Here is a 16,961-nt window from a genome sequence, read left to right as displayed (position 1 = left end):
TGTAGAGTATGTCACTAACCATGTGACAATATCTCTTCACTTATATTTGAAATATTATGCCATTACTGGTGGGGATTCGACCAATGAATGTTGATTACATATATAATTTGGTGGTGAAATTGTTTGTCACAAAATACTTATTAAATGCTTGTGTTTTACATTATTATCATTAGTGTTATTATTTTATTATAATAGTTGATGATAGAATATGTCATTGACATTCTTACAATATCACTTTCGTCACCTATACATTGAATGTTATTCCATTATTGGTGATATATTATCAATAATGAAATCTTATATAATTACTTGACACAACTATTCGATGACATTATACATTATTGTCACCATATTGTCAATACACATGACGAATAATGATACATCACCCTTAACTTTTAGTGAAAAACTTAACGTCGCGAACATCATGACGACAAATTTTTCATCGCCAAATACAAAAAACGACGTAAATGTAATCTTTAGTGGCAATATTTTAGACGCCACTAATAAGCAAATTTATTGTAGTGATGTTAACATTGTAAAAACCTCTAGTGAATCCCACTAAGCATTTCTCTAGCTTCTTCACAAACTCATCCTCAATAAACCCTTCGACCTCATTGCAACCAACTCATCTTGCTCTTAGATATCAACCAAGTCAGTGCTTGAAACCTTCTCTTTTTGTAAGGGTGGTTTAATACTTTTCCAACCGAGTTGGTGTCCGGTTAACTTATGACAGCAACTCCATTAAGGGTTTAAATAATAGTATAGATAAACTAGGTAAATAAAAATCTAGATTAGATGAGAGAGATCAAACCTAGAATTTCCATTAAACAAAGAGGAATCAAATCAAATCTTGAACCATACCATCAACTAGAGTTGCTAGTAGAAAAGGAAAAGAAAAAAAAAGAAAAAAAAAGGAGGTAAAGAGAGATGATGCTTGATAGGCTTATGCACTAGAATTTTTATTGGTTCTCTTGAAGAAAAGATTAAATAGAGAAAAAAAAAACTTACGAACATTGAAAGAAAAAGAAGCATTTTTTCTTATAAAAAATTAATTAAAGTAAATGTGAAAGATTTGGGTTTTTAGCAACAAGCCATTAGTGTCCAATTTGTGTCTTTTAGTGAGAAATGAACTTTAAGTTTCTCATTTAGTTTATTTTTAGACTAACAGTCCCCAAAGCTATTAAATGTAAGTATGGAGGCATAAATAAAAACCGTCATTGATACTGTTAAATGGGAAATTCTAAGGGTTTTTTTTTACTCTTCCTCTTAACTATGCACTAAAAGTCCCTTATTTTTGTAGTGAATTAAATCCAACATTCCATGTCAACCAATTAAACTAAAAAAAATAATTCATAATATTATATGTTTGTCCTAAAACAATTTTAAAAAGATAAAAATCTAATAACCTTTCTATAACAAGCATTGGTTGGTTGAGAAAACAAGTAGGTTTTATCTAATAATAGCACATACCCTTAAAAAAGACAATAGATAACAATAAACTGCAGCCTTAAAATAGTATATAAAATTAGCTTAAATAGTAAAAAAATTAATCTGAATCCCCATCTCGGTCCCTTTCCTTCTACTGGAAAAGCTTAAACCATTCTCATACATTTCACAAGTTTTCGGAATGGGGTCCAAGGTCTGGCATATGTTCCTTCTCTTGGCCTTGGCAATGGTGGCTGAATGCACAAAATTTGACGAGGTCAATTCGGGTATTCACCATCGCGACAACAGTCGAGATTCGTGCATTGGCGAGCACTGTAACAATAAAGATGAAATATTCATGGATTCCGAGACAAATATTCGACTACTTGCTGCAAGAAGATACATTTCATATGAAGCACTTAAGAGAAACAATGTCCCGTGCTCCCACCAAGGACGATCTTACTACGAATGTTCCACTGGGAAACCGGTCAACCCTTACACTCGTGGTTGCACTTACGCAACACGTTGCAGAAGGTACACTGCTTAATTAAAAATATTTCCAGGGGTGATGTAAACTAAGGGAGCAAGTTGGCTTCATGAACTCAGCTAGCAATCTATGAGCAAAAGCAACAGTGCAATAAGCATAAAGCTTAGTAATAAAATCAAGTGTTCACTTACCTTTCTCCAGTGAATAATAAAGCATCCATAAGTAAAATAGAGATCATATGCACAATTTTAACAAATAAGGCATGAAAACTCATTCATAAAAATACAAACAAGAGATGAAGAATATTGATTTATAAATTACATAGCATACAAATTTATAAATTCATTTAATACTTCGCCTTTTTGTAACCTTAGTAAAATGACACTTGGACACTTGGGACTCCCACCTGAACTTCTCACATATTGCATTACTAGTGCACCCAACCTTAATACCACACATATAGATAATAATGGCCTATTAAAATGCACAAATGTGTTATGCTACAAATGTTGGAAAAATTACATTTTATGGGAACTTTGAGGCATATTCTTAATAGTTAAAGGTGAAGAGTTGAATCATAAAATTATGGTTTCTTATTTTACTCTATTAGACTTTTACAACGGTATATCATATGCTAAAAATGATTGAGTGATGAATGAGAAATTGATGCTCAAAGTAAACTACTTAGAAATATTTGTTGAGGAATAGAAAAGCTTTGATCCCACATTGGTTAAATACCAATGGTGAGATGTGTTTATATATGGGAACCCCTTCAAAAATTAATTGAATGACTAAGCTTGGAACTTTTCTTTCCATGCAAAGGGGGTTTACGTCCAAATTTTTCGGGTTGGGGTGCACTTGCACGACATAGGTGACGCGAAATGTTTAGACTGGATAGGCCTATTAAAATAAATATTTTATCCCAACATGAAATTATTTTTCCTTAGCAGACATAATCAATTTATATAAGGACATATATCATAAATTAAACAAAATATGTTTCGGAATTTATTCTCGCCGTTTAACAAGATTTTATTCAATATTGATTTGTTTCTAAACAAAGACTTAATCAAATAATTCTATTTCGGGATTTATTCTCGTCATTTAACAGAATTTATTTTGATTTAATTACATAATTTTGTTTCGGGATTTAATCCTGCCGTTTAACAAAATTGGTTTTGATTTTATTTCAGAATTTTAATTCTGTAGTTTTACAAAATCAAAGGGAAATTTTCTTTTCTTTTCTTTTTTGCCTAATTGTGGCTTGAAATTGGGAATTAAAAAAAAATTTATCAACGGTGAATTAAAAAGACAATATAAGAATGCATGTCTAGTATTGGTTCTTTGAAAGACTTGGTATTTAAGCGTGCCGAGTGCACCACCTCATATTTCAGCCCAACACGAAATTATTTTTCTTTAGCAGACATAATTTATTTATATAAGGACATTTATATTAAATTAAATAAAATCTGTTTCGGGATTTATTCCCGCCGTTTAACAAGATTTTATTCAATATTGATTTGTTTCTAAACGAAAACTTAATCAAATAATTTTGTTTCGGGATTTATTCCCGCCATTTAATAGAATTTATTTTGATTTAATTACATAATTTTATTTCATAATTTAATCCTGTCGTTTAACAAAATCAAAGGAAAATTTTCTTTTTCTTTTTCTTTTTTCCTAATTGTGGCTTGAAATTGTGAATTAAAAAGAAATTTATCAATGGTGAATTAAAAAGACAATATGAGAATGCATGTCTAGGATTGGTTCTTTGGAAGAATTGGTATTTAAGCGTGCTGAGTGCACCACTTCATATTTCAGCCCAACACGAAATTATTTTTCCTTAGCAGACATAATCTATTTATATAAGGACATTTATCTTAAATTAAATAAAATCTAATTGGGGATTTATTCCCGTCGTTTAACAAGATTTTATTCGATATTGATTTGTTTCTAAACGAAGACTTAATCAAATGATTCTGTTTTGGGATTTATTCCTACCGTTTAACAGAATTTATTTTGATTTAATTACATAATTTGTTTCGGGATTTAAACATGTCATTTAACAAAATTGATTTTGCTTTTGTTTCAGAATTTTAATTCTGCCGTTTAACAAAATCAAAGGGAAATTTTCTGTTTTTTTTTTTGCCTAATTGTGGCTTGAAATTTTGAATTAAAAAAGAAATTTATCAATAGTGAATTAAAAAGACAATATGAGAATGCATGTTTAAAATTGGTTATTTGAAAGACTTAGTATTTAAGCGTGCCGAGTGCACAACCTCATATTTCAGCCCAACACGAAATTATTTTTCCTTAGCAGGCATAATCTATTTATATAAGAACATTTATCTTAAATTAAATAAAATCTATTTCGGGATTAACCCCCGCCGTTTAACAAGATTTTATTCGATATTGATTTGTTTCTAAACGTAGACTTAATCAAATAATTTTGTTTCAAGATTTATTCCCCCCCATTTAATAGAATTTATTTTGATTTAATTACATAATTTTGTTTCAGAATTTAATCCTACCGTTTAACAAAATTGATTTTGTTTTTATTTTAGAATTTTAATTCTGACGTTTAACAAAATCAAAGGAAAATTTTCTGGGTTTTTTTTGTGCCTAATTGTGGCTTGAAATTGTGAATTAAAAAGACAATATGAGAATGCATGTCTAGGATTGGTTCTTTGGAAGAATTGGTATTTAAGCGTGCCGAGTGCACCACCTCATATTTCAGCCCAACACGAAATTATTTTTCCTTAGCAAATATAATCTATTTATATAAGGACATTTATCTTAAATTAAATAAAATCTATTTCGGGATTTATTCCCGCCGTTTAACAAGATTTTATTCGATATTGATTTGTTTCTAAACGAAGACTTAATCAAATGATTCTGTTTTGGGATTTATTCCTACCGTTTAACAGAATTTATTTTGATTTAATTACATAATTTGTTTTGGGATTTAATCATGTCATTTAACAAAATTGATTTTGATTTTGTTTCAGAATTTTAATTCTGCCGTTTAACAAAACCAAAGGGAAATTTTCTGTTTTTTTTGCCTAATTGTGGCTTGAAATTTTGAATTAAAAAAAATTATCAACGGTGAATTAAAAAGACAATATTAGAATGCATGTCTAGGATTGATTCTTTAAAAGACTTGATATTTAAGCATGCTGAGTGCACCACCTCTCTTTTAGTGTTACCTACCTGGTGCATTATTTTATTGTATTTTTAATTAGACTGTATAACTTTTGTTTAGGGTTTTATTAGATTCCTTCCGTCTAACAAAAGTTGATAATTTTGATAATTTTCTAATTCTGATTTTGTTTCTTGACAGAAAATGGAAATTCCCATCAATAGTTTGGAAGATATGGACGTATGTCCTGTGATTTCTGTAGTCAACATGGTTGATTCAAACCCAAGAGAATGGTGGCTTGATACAAGTGCCACACGTAATATCTGTTGTGATGAAGACTCCCTTTCTAAGTTGGAACCTTGTGAAAATAGGTAGATGCTCTATATGGGTAATGCTGTAATTTCCAAGATCAATGAGAAGGGTACTGTGGTCTTGAAGATGACTTCGAGCAAAGAACACAAGCTTCAAAATTTGTTGTATGTGCCTGACATATGCAAAAACAGACGTAAGTGCGTTAACCAAATGGAATATGCCAAGGTCATAGGCAATCTAATGTGCCTTATGAGCTGTACTAGACCAGATATTACTTTCACCATGAGCAGTTTAAGTAGAGTCACAAGCAATATAAGGGAAAACCACTAGAAAGCAATTGTGAGGATACTGAGATATCTCAGATATACTTGGGACTATAGATTACATTATTCCAGAGATCCTGCTGTTTTAGAAGGATTCTCCAATGTCAGTTGGATATCTAATATTCAAGATACCAAAAGCGCAAGTGGATATGTCTTTACATTTGGAGGAGGAGCTGTGTCATGGAAATCCTCAAGACAAACGATTATAACCTGATCCATAATGGAATATGAGTTTGTAGCTCTAGACAAATCTAGAGAAGAGGTAGAATGGCTTCAAAACTTCTTAGAGGATATTCCTGACTGGCCAAAGTCTATGCCCACAATATGTATATATTGTGATAACCAAGCAACAATTGGTAGAGCGCAGAATGCAATGTATAATGGTAAGTCGAGACATATGCGTCGCTGACACAATATCGTTAGACAACTGATCTCAAATAGAGTTATCTCTATGGGTTTTGTAAAATCAAAAGATAACATTATGGATTCGTTAACTAAAGGTTTAAATCGACATTAGATTGATAAAACATTGAAATGAATGAGACTAAAGCCCATGGAAATTAGAGTCACTATATGAAGGAAAACCCAACCTAGTTGACTGGAGATCCCAATATCTAGGTTTAAAGGGACAACCTAATTGCATAGACCTTGTGAGGTCATTGTGGAGGTTCTTATCCCAAGTCAGTTCCTATGATGTAAATAGTGATTAAAAATGGGAGAGGTTAAGCAATGCTTTTAATAACCATTGTATGTTTCGGTGAGCCGAACAACATAAGTCACCTATGTGAAATTGAAGTGGGGCCATTTTGAGGAGACTATTGGGCATAGTTCTCTGAAACTCTTGTAGAACCAAGAGATGTTTTTGTAACAGCCCGATTTTAGGCCTAGTCAGAACAGTGATTTCGATACCACAAATTTGATGAAAAAAATTTTATTTCTTATTATATTTTTATGCTCTACAATTTTACGGAAAGATTTCGTGAAAATTTCGTTCAAAAATTTTGACGTTTGAGCACTCAATTAAGTTAGAAGAACTAAATTGTAAAAAGTGCAAAAGTTGAGTTCTAGAAGCTAGAGGTGTCAAATTGCTATGAAATTTTAAATTGGAGGTCCTTAAATGGTAATTAGACCATTGGTTATGTTATGGACAAAAATGGACATGAAATAGGTGAAATAGGATATTTTTAAGTTAAGGGCATTTTGGTAATTAAAACAAATTAAAAAGGCAAAATAAGGCCAAAATCATCATCTTCTCCATGAGGGCTGGCCGAATGTGATATGTACTCCATGGCTAGGGTTTGTTCAACTTCCAAGCTTCATGGTAAGTCCGTTCTAGCCCCGTTTTTCTTATTCTTTATATTTTTAGAATCCCGATAACTTGCTTAAGCTATTTCTATCATTAATTCGAGCTAGAATTTATGTTTGAAAAATTACCCATAAATGAAATTTGTGAATTTTGATGTTTCATGATAGAATATGAAGCTTATAATTATGTTAAACGATTTTTTTTAAGCGATTTTCAGCGAAAACGAGTGAAACGACATAATTGGTAAAAAATATTATTGTTCATAAGTGCACTTTAGAGCAAAAATTTGATGTTGCTATAGAAGAAAAAAAATGTTCAGCATGTCATAAAACATAATAAAAAGGAATAAAATTTAATCTCCGAGACTAGGGCCAAAATTGAAATTTTGTGAAACTTTAGGCGCAAAAATGTAATTTTTCCAAAATATGATTTTTGGACTGGATTGAGTAATGTGAGTGTTAAATAAGTTAAATGTGTTATTATATGTCAAGAAAGACAAGGAATTGACTTTGATTAGTGAAAAAGAAAAAAATGACAAAAAGTGAGAAATTTCCCGATTGAATATTCGGAATAAAAAGGGATACGAATGAAGTGACAGAAATGATCACATATGTGGCATGAACTGTGTGTAGGCCACTATGTGAAAGTGAAAGTGTTGGTCACGTGTGTAGTACTATGTGTAGGCTACTACGTGTACCAGAATGATAGGTCGCATGTGTAGTACTATGTGCAGGCTACTATGCGTACCTGATAGCTTCGATCACGTGTGTAGTACTATGTGCAGGCTACTACGTGTATAGGATAGTGATGGTCACATGTGTAGTACTATGTGCAGACTACTATGTGAACTGGTATCATTAATTATAAGGTGGTTGCTATGTGCTAATCCCATCAGATATCATTGATTACAAAGGGTGGTTACTGTGTGCTGAATCCACCGTGTATCTGTTATTATTCCGAAGTTTTCATTGGAAAATTGACTAAGTGAAAATACACGAGATCATGTAACGATTAAGTGTGATTGAATGATGAATATATGTGTGGAATTGAATTTAATAATGATTGAAAGTGAAAAAGTGAAATTATGAAAAAGTAAAATGTGCAACAAAACAGTTTTGGACAGTAACAATAGTGTGACTTTGAAAAATCACTAAAAATGGTGAAAATTGAATTAGAGAGTGAATAAGATATGAAATTAAATCTTAATTAGTCTATTTTTACATAAAAGAAACAGAGCAAGCAAAAAAAAATTATACATTTTGAGATATTTGAATTTTAGTGAGGCAGGGTCGGATTGATTTCGGAATCCTCTGTTCTGACTTTGTAAAATAATTAAAAATTTTACAAAAATAATTACAAGTTATAATTTATATGATTAGAATACTTAATGAGTCTATTTTCAAAGGAAAGAAATGGAAATATCATCTGAATTCTGTAAAATGAGATAATTCATTTTTAGTGAAGAGAGGTCAAAGATGTTGAGTAGTGAAACAGGGGTGAGTTTAAAGAATAAAATGTACTAATTTGGCAAGTCAAAAATTCTGAAAATTTTATGGTAAGAAGCCATGTGAGTATAGTTTTGGGGAAAATTAATGGATATTAGTTTGGAGCTCTGTATCTTCGGATAAAAATGATTTAGTGACTCTAACTCAAATAAACAACTTTGAATTTAAATATAAGTGAATAGTGAAATTATGTATAATGCTATTTAAGCATGTTTTATACATAAAGGATGTGGAATGGAGAGGAGGAGGAGGATAATAAAATGTATGAATGAATTGTGTATAAATGGTCATATGCCCGATTATAATTGATAAATGTTAAATTGAATGGTAAATACGTATTGGTACTGAAGGAACTATTGTGGTATTTAAAATCAATTGATCAAATGTTTAAGAAATTTAGTCATGATATATATATATGTGTGATAAATTCAACAAGTAAGTGAAAATTTATAAATTCATATGACGAGGAAGTGAAAGATTGTGAGTATATTTAGCCAAGTAAACCCTAATTAACGACTCGAGAATAACAATTTGAAAGTTTTAATTTAGATGAAATTTTACAACTCGGTTCACTACGGTTAAAAGTGTATATGTTCTGGTAATACCTCGTACCCTATTCCGGTATCGAATACGGGTAAGGGGTGTTACATTTTTTGCACAACATAAAATTATTTTTCCTCAGCAGACATGATTTATTTATTTAAGGACATTTATCTTATTTATTTGATTCTAATTAGTTTGATTTAATTTTTAATAAAATTCATTTGTTGGCTTCTTTAATGGCAGATTTTGTGGATATTTCCAAAATTACACCAAACTAAATGCCTATAAAATGCTATGAATTCTGTAGAATTTTTCCTGCACTCATACTCTCTCACACCGAATTCCTTTTTCTCTCAAAATTCTTCTTTTCCTCTCCTTATTTTCCAACGTTTCAGTGATAGAAAAAATCAATGCTTGTTCGTTGATCACTGCAGAGAAGCTACTGCTTTGATCATTGTATTATTGTATCCTGGGAGACATCCGACCAATGTTTCTCCAAGTATCGTAGGAGCGGCCGAATTTGTCTTAAGGAAACTATGTTAAACATGCCTCAACGTTTAGTAAATCTCTATTCTTATTTTTGATTTCAACTTTTTATTATGGTTTTAATGGTTACATATTTGACAATTGAAATATAAATTATTCTATTTATATTTTATTTTATATATATAAATATTTTTTATTTATATTTATCTATTTTGTTCGCTAACGTGTTTTGTCCAACAACAAAGACATCACACCACATCGTCGTTACAAATACACATTGATGTTCCAAGGTGTGCAATCTACTCCCTAATTCATATGTAAATCATTTCCTAACTATTCTACCAAGTTTACAAGGGTCATACTCTTGACAATTGTAGATTCACAAATTATGGACTTTCTGCTGGAAAAAATTCAGTTTGAAAATGATTTTCTTGCATAGAGGAAAATAAAAATTTTAAAATCGTTTTGGTTTGTAATATTTATAACAATAAACTATTTATCGAAATTGCACTTGTGCTTTTGGCTAGACGGATTCGTGTCGTTCCTGACTTTCAACTGAATAACCTTCTCTGCTATTCTTGTACCACAAATTGCTTCAAGTGTGGGCTCAAACGATTCAAATCAAACACAGAACTCGAAATAATTTTCTTTACTTTTAGTGTGAAAGAAAAATCTTTCTCAATAGAAATTGTTAGAATTATTACTTTGGAAAATAGAATTAATAGTCAGATAATAAACTCTCACTATTTTCTGGTAGAATAACAATATCTTAAAGTTCTGTATGTTAGCCCTACTGGTGCCATCTATTTATAAGGAGAAGAGGTGAAACCCTTGTTGAATAGTAGAAGTCTATTTCAATAGAAAAATGAACTCCTAATCTAACTAGGATTAGGTGGGGTGACAACCCTAGTTAAACAAATTAGGGTTTGTCATCCCTCCCTCTAAACAGAGGGGCTTTTAGGCCTCTCTTGTATCGGGTCCAATTACAAGTACTCCCTAGACTTTTAACCTAGTACTTTTTAATTCAATCCAACCTGATATTTATATTTCTATTTCCCGAAATAAACATCTTAATTTAATTTAAATTAATTAATTTCCCAATTAAATAATTTTCTCAATCCAATTCTGATTTCATTAAAATCATGACGACTTTACTGTAAAAGAATCTATGAGAAAATATATTTAATATTTTTACATTCAATTAATTTTACAATGACCAATAAATTTATTTACACTTTCTAACTTCAATTATTTAATCAATAATAATTCGAAAAACCATAAATTCATTTTCCAGGTCATTTCCATTTAGAGAAAACCACATTTATTTTCAAGTGTTTCCTATTTCTCTAACTTTACCATCTCTATCCATTTCTGTTCACTTATTCAACATGACATTTATTTTTTATTTCAACGAGCTAGCGGGGAGATCGATTAGATATATACAATTAGGGCTCAAATGATTTATAATTAAGTTCATTTTTTCGCCTATTAATTATAAACTCATTTAGTCACGAAGTCATTCCACTATAGTATCATGACTGAGCTCTCCCTAATGACATATCATTACGAAAGCAACTTGATTAGTGCTCGTCCAATGACTTTGTCATTAGTGTGTTACCCTCATAAGGTATCCTTAGTCTCTTTGAGATAAATCTGTTATCCCAATATGGTCCTATTTTATCCCATGGTAACCATTACATTTTTCTTCATGGAAAGTCAATTACTATCAAATAGTTTTTATTATTTTTTTAAAGTACGTAGTTTTTCTCATCACTTTAGGATCAATCATAAAATAATTAAATTAAATTACTAACTAAACCCACTAGCGTAGAAGTTAATATTAGTTTAGTCTTGCCTCCCTTGGGTACGATCATCAGAGTGCTCTAATACTTCGTTGTGAAAATTATATTATAACATGACCCATATACTTGCGGACACTGCCTTAATTCATATCTTTAGCTGCAGTATTCTCACTTCTGGCTTTGGCACATCGAGAGGCAGTCATACCCAGGGTAGGATATCGTGACATCACTACAGATGTTCCCTTTTCTTCTTCAATTCGAGCCTGTCGGAGGTGTTGTGACTTCCATGCTTTGATATCGCGATACCTCTATCTTTGGCAATGTTTTCACTCAAATTCAGGCCACCATCAAGCTCTTACACCACTCAATCAATCGTTAGGTCCTTGACGGCGAATTTGGTCATTTCGAATCTCAAACGTGTTAAAAACATAGCATTTCATTTATTAAAGCAAAAAATAAAAACTAAATCAAAACATATAAATTGATCGAAAACAAGCTCGCTAAGTGTAATGACGAGCCTAATTTGACATGTCAATTTACAGCAAATCAAACTCTCTGACACTTAAATCTTTAGTCGTTGCAATTGATCAAGTCGCCATCCATTGGCCATGTTGATCACAAAAGTCCTCAATAAAAGCCTGAAACCCACCACAATGCGATTTCTATATAACTAATTTGTAGTATTTATCTACTTGATTTGTTGCCAGTTCCATTCTATATTAACCATATTTAAAATTAAAGTAAGTTTTGTTTGATCATATGAAGATTTTACTCTACTCAACAAAAATAATAATATTTAATTGTATGTAACTATATTAATTTTTATATTAAAAATTTATTTGTATTGTATTTTTTTGGGGGGGTAAAACATGAAACTTAGTAATAATCTAAGTAGTTGAAATAATCTAGAATTTCAACAACAAATCAATCATTGCTACTCACAACACCGATTACAACAACAAAATCAAATACGTTTCATCCTAATTTGTTAGTAGTAGTAGGCCATTAGGTATTTTAAATTAATTATTAAAGTAAATGTGAAAGATTTGGGGTTTTAGCAACAACCCATTAGTGTCCAAATAAATACCGACATTGACACTGTTAATTTGGAAATTCAAGGGTTTTTTTTTTTTTAATCTTCCTCTTATTTCTGCGCTAAAAGTCCCTTATTTTTGTAGTGAATTAAACCCAACCTTCCATGTCAACCAAATAAGCTAAAAAAATAATTCACAATATTATATGTTTGTCCTAAAAAAAATTTTTAAAAAGAGAAAAATCTAATAATAACCTTTCTATAATGCCAACAATGCACCAAATATTGTTACTTTCTATAATGGTCTTTTGTTTCAGTTTTTCACCTTTTGCCAGCCATCCATTATACTTGGCAATTAAAGAGCATTGAATAACTAACATGTTTGTTTAACATATCTAAAACAAACATCGGCTGGTTGAGAAAAAAAAAGGTTTTATCTGGTAATAACAAATACCTTATAACACTTTAAATTCAGTCTAAACATTACAATCGAATCTAGAGAAATTACATTAGTTTGTTTAAAAACCCAAAAGTTTTAATTCCAGCTTTAGAAACCAAAACTTCTGAAAATAATACTTCTAGCAAAACACTTGTATGTTTTTTCGAAAATTACGCACAGAGCTTATTTATTTTTTAGTATAACTCTTAACTTGATCTCGTTTGAAAACTTTCGATTTCAACGAGTGTTTAGAAAATATTAATATGGCAAATATTTATTATAAGCTATTTATTTGTTTGCAAAAAAAAACACTTAAAAATTACTTAATTTGCAGTGGAAATATTTTCAGAGTTTTAGCTTTGAAAACTGAAGTCCATTTTGTTAACTTGTGTGATTTTACATTTTTACATTCGAAAATATCAACTACCAACGATTTAAACAAAAACCAAAACAAGTCAAAATAGATTACAACCCCCCCCCCAAAAAAAATAATTACGAAAATCACCATATTTTAATTAACTGAGTAAACAACCCGAGCTCCCGCACGAGTGAGCTAAAAGCACAGTGTGTAACACATCCCAAGCAACAAGTCAGAACACATACACAAACATATACGTTTTCAAATACAAACTCAAACATATTCTCACATACGGAATCAGATGTATTATCATAATCAAATACAGATGCATATACAGGTTCAGATACAAATGCAGACATAGATTTAGATATAGATGCAGACACAAATCCTACCCTCATCCGTTACACACCAACTCCGTCCAACCAATCACACCAATTAGAACTACAAGAGTCCATCCATCCAATCACACCGAGTCATGGTGGTATGCTAGTCATATAAGTGTAGCTAAGCTACCAGATAGAAATGTTGCGGTAATCCACCAGAATCAAATATATGTGGTCAAACCACTAAAATTACAGTCAAGCTGCCATAACAGATATTATGGTTACACCGCCAAAAGATGCTATAATACTACCAAAATCACACTTCCTCCATCACATATCATATCCCACCCCAATGTAATGTGACATTACATGCAGATACAAAATCAAAACAATAAGCATGTTGAACATGCTTTCATATACTTAAAGAAACCAGTAAACATGGGCTTTCATGCTTTGTAGATAGATATATCATAAAATGAATCACTTAAACCAGAAAAACCACAATGTCACATGCATGGTCAAATATCAAATTCGGAGTTCTACAATTTAACATATTCAGACATCATAAACTCATATACAACATTTCAGCACAGATAGATGCCATCAGATTTGATGGAACACAGTTAATACATATATATCTACATACCTTAAACACATAACATATAATAGCACACTAACAAATTCCTTGTTTTCAAGTCATTTTAAAGCAGTATGGACCCTATGGAAAGTCTAATTACACATCGCACATAATAAACGAGCTTAGGGTAAAATTTTGAAAAATGGGCTCATATGGCCATGTGTCGTATACGGCCTCACACACGGTTGCGGCCTCACACACGGCTGTGTGGAGTTCGACAACCCCAATTTTGGCTTTCAGTTGTTCGTTGATTTCTCGAGTTTTCATTACACACCTTATCAAATTCTAACTTAGGATCAAAAGCCACGAATTTTAGTACCTAAATTGACAACTAATATTGATTAATACTTGAAATTCAACCAATCCAATTAACTAATTTAATAAAACCAACGTTGAACGTACCCAAAAACAAAACGAGCAACCCTTACTACCACGAAAACACTCACCTCTTAACAAAACAATAACTTAATACAAACTTAAATCGTCGGAGAACCAACCGCCTCACGATCTTCTCTTAATTGCATCCAAACATCAACCACAAATCAATAATTACTTCCATCACAAAGATAATAAGAAAACCCCCTATTTGCACATCAACTAACAAAAATAGTAGTCTTTTCTACGTCGAATACGTACTACATTGAAACAACAAGAATGAAATTGAAAGGAATCAAGGGTTACAAACAGAACAATATTGACAAATAGTAACAAAAAGAACCAAAATTGCACAAGAACTTGTTTGGGGAAAATAGCAAAAAAGGACGATAAGGAACAGAAAAGTGTGGAAAAGGGAGAAAGAAAAAACAAAAAGAAGGAATAAAATAAAAAAAACGTGAAACAAAATATGGGAACGTGAGGGATTTGGGGAATTTTCAAAACCAACTCAATATTCTGATAACTTATAAGATTTTCCCCACAAACAGAATTTGATTGGACTACAACCACTACATGCTTGGCTCAACTAGAAATAACAAAAATATTGCCAATACGCCCGCACAGGGATTGAAACACAAGACCAACGAGTAAGCTAACAGCTTACCACTGAACCAACAAGCTCATTCTATCACAAATTGAGAGAAAATAGTATTCAACCTATAAGCTCAAAGATAGGATTTTGGGCAAAAATTAAAAAAATTCAAACAACAAGATTCGAACCTAGAACCTCGCACACACAAGCACAACACTTAATCACTGGACTAGATCAATTTACTTTACATAATTTCACAAATTTAACTCAAAAATCAGAATGTAACCACTCTAGGTTCCACTAACCCAATTTCTTCTAACCCGATTTTTTAGAGACATACCCTTAAAAGGAGCATAGATAAAAATAAATTGCACCCTCAGAATAGTATATAAAATTAACTTAAATCGTAAAAAATTTAATCTAAATCCCTATCTTGGTCCCTTTCCTTTTACTAAACAAGCTTAAACCATTCTCATACATTTATTTTTGTTTTTGTCTTTTTAGAAGTTTTCGAAATAGGGTCCAAGGTTTGGTCCATGTTCCTTCTCTTGGCCTTGGTAATGGTGTCTAAATGCACCAAATTTGATGAAGTCAATTTGGGTATTCACCATTGGGACAACGATAGTGGAGATTTGTGCACTGGTGGGCACTATGACATTAAAGATTATATATTCATGGATTCCAAGATAAATATTCGACTACTTGCTTGAAGAAAATAGATTTCATATGCAGCAGTTAAAAGAAACAATGTCCATTGCCACCAACAAGGACAATCTTACTACCAATGTCACATTGGGGAACCGACCAACGCTTACACTGTGGTTGCAGTTACGCAACACGTTGTAGAAGGTTCACCGCTTAAACATAAAATATCCATCACTGACAATCAAATGTGAAAACATATTATTATATATATGTATGTATATAATATAAGGATATCGAGTTGCAAAGCTTCTAACAAGTGGACCACTTGAAACCAAAAAATGATTGTACTTTTTCGGTGATAATTTCTATGATTAGGTGACACTTTTTGCTGTTATTATATTTGTAACACCCCTAACCCATATTTGTTGCCAAAATAGGGTTACGGAGCATTACCATAAAATCATAACTTAAAATATTTATTTCTAAACATTTCTTAAATCATATCATAGTTCATTCAAACAAATGCATATCGTCCTTTATTTGAGCCCTCAAGGCCTTAGAAACAGTTTAAAAATGATTAGGGACTAAATCATAAATATTTAGAACTTTATGGAAAAAGATAGAAATTTTCACACTGTAGGGGTCACATGGCCGTGTGCCTCACACAGCTAAGACACACACCTGTGTCTCAGGCCATATAATAATCAAAATAGGGACACACGATCATGTCCCAGCCCGTGTCTGTGCCTGTGTAACTCTCTGAATTGGGTCACACGGCCAAGCCACACGCCCGTGTGCCAAGCCGTGTAACTCTCAAAATACCACCTTTAAAACCTACAGGGGATACACGAAATTGGCCAAGATCAAGCCATTTCTTTAACCCACCTCAAATATGCACCTGAATATCATTTGCACATATGATCAAGGCATCAAAACATGTTCAAACACGCATAAAATGACCATCTTCAAATAACCAAATTTCATTATACCAATATGCCATATAGGCACCTCAAACACATACATTAAACATACCTAAACATATGCATATTAAACCATTTATCAACTAACTTGTTTCCATACCAAAATATATCATAATTGACATATACCAACCTTACCATATTGGATTCATGCCATATCAAATTAACTTTACCATTTGCACCACTTCTCACATGTATCAAAACCATCTAAATGACACCAATCTAGCCATTACCAAATGGTTCCAACAATCAAC

At 31.7% G+C, this 16,961-nt stretch overlaps 1 protein-coding gene across 1 annotated transcript; it reads left to right on the top strand.

Annotated features, from left to right (window-relative positions):
• Nucleotides 1-1,627: 1,627 nt before the first annotated feature.
• Nucleotides 1,628-1,972, top strand: LOC107900141 (protein RALF-like 4). The gene has a single exon (XM_016825842.1). The coding sequence runs from the start codon at nucleotides 1,628-1,630 to the stop codon at nucleotides 1,970-1,972; it is 345 nt and encodes a 114-aa protein (XP_016681331.1).
• Nucleotides 1,973-16,961: the final 14,989 nt, after the last annotated feature.

Source organism: Gossypium hirsutum, chromosome D06 (genome assembly GCF_007990345.1).
Source record: "Gossypium hirsutum isolate 1008001.06 chromosome D06, Gossypium_hirsutum_v2.1, whole genome shotgun sequence".
NCBI classification, from domain to species: domain Eukaryota; kingdom Viridiplantae; phylum Streptophyta; class Magnoliopsida; order Malvales; family Malvaceae; genus Gossypium; species Gossypium hirsutum.
Note: the sequence above shows the minus strand (reverse complement) of the source record. Positions and strands in the feature narration are given on the sequence as shown.

Coding starts and splice junctions, on each gene's coding strand:
- LOC107900141 (XM_016825842.1), top strand. CDS start 1,628: ATGGGGTCCAAGGTCTGGCATATGTTCCTTCTCTTGGCCTTGGCAATG.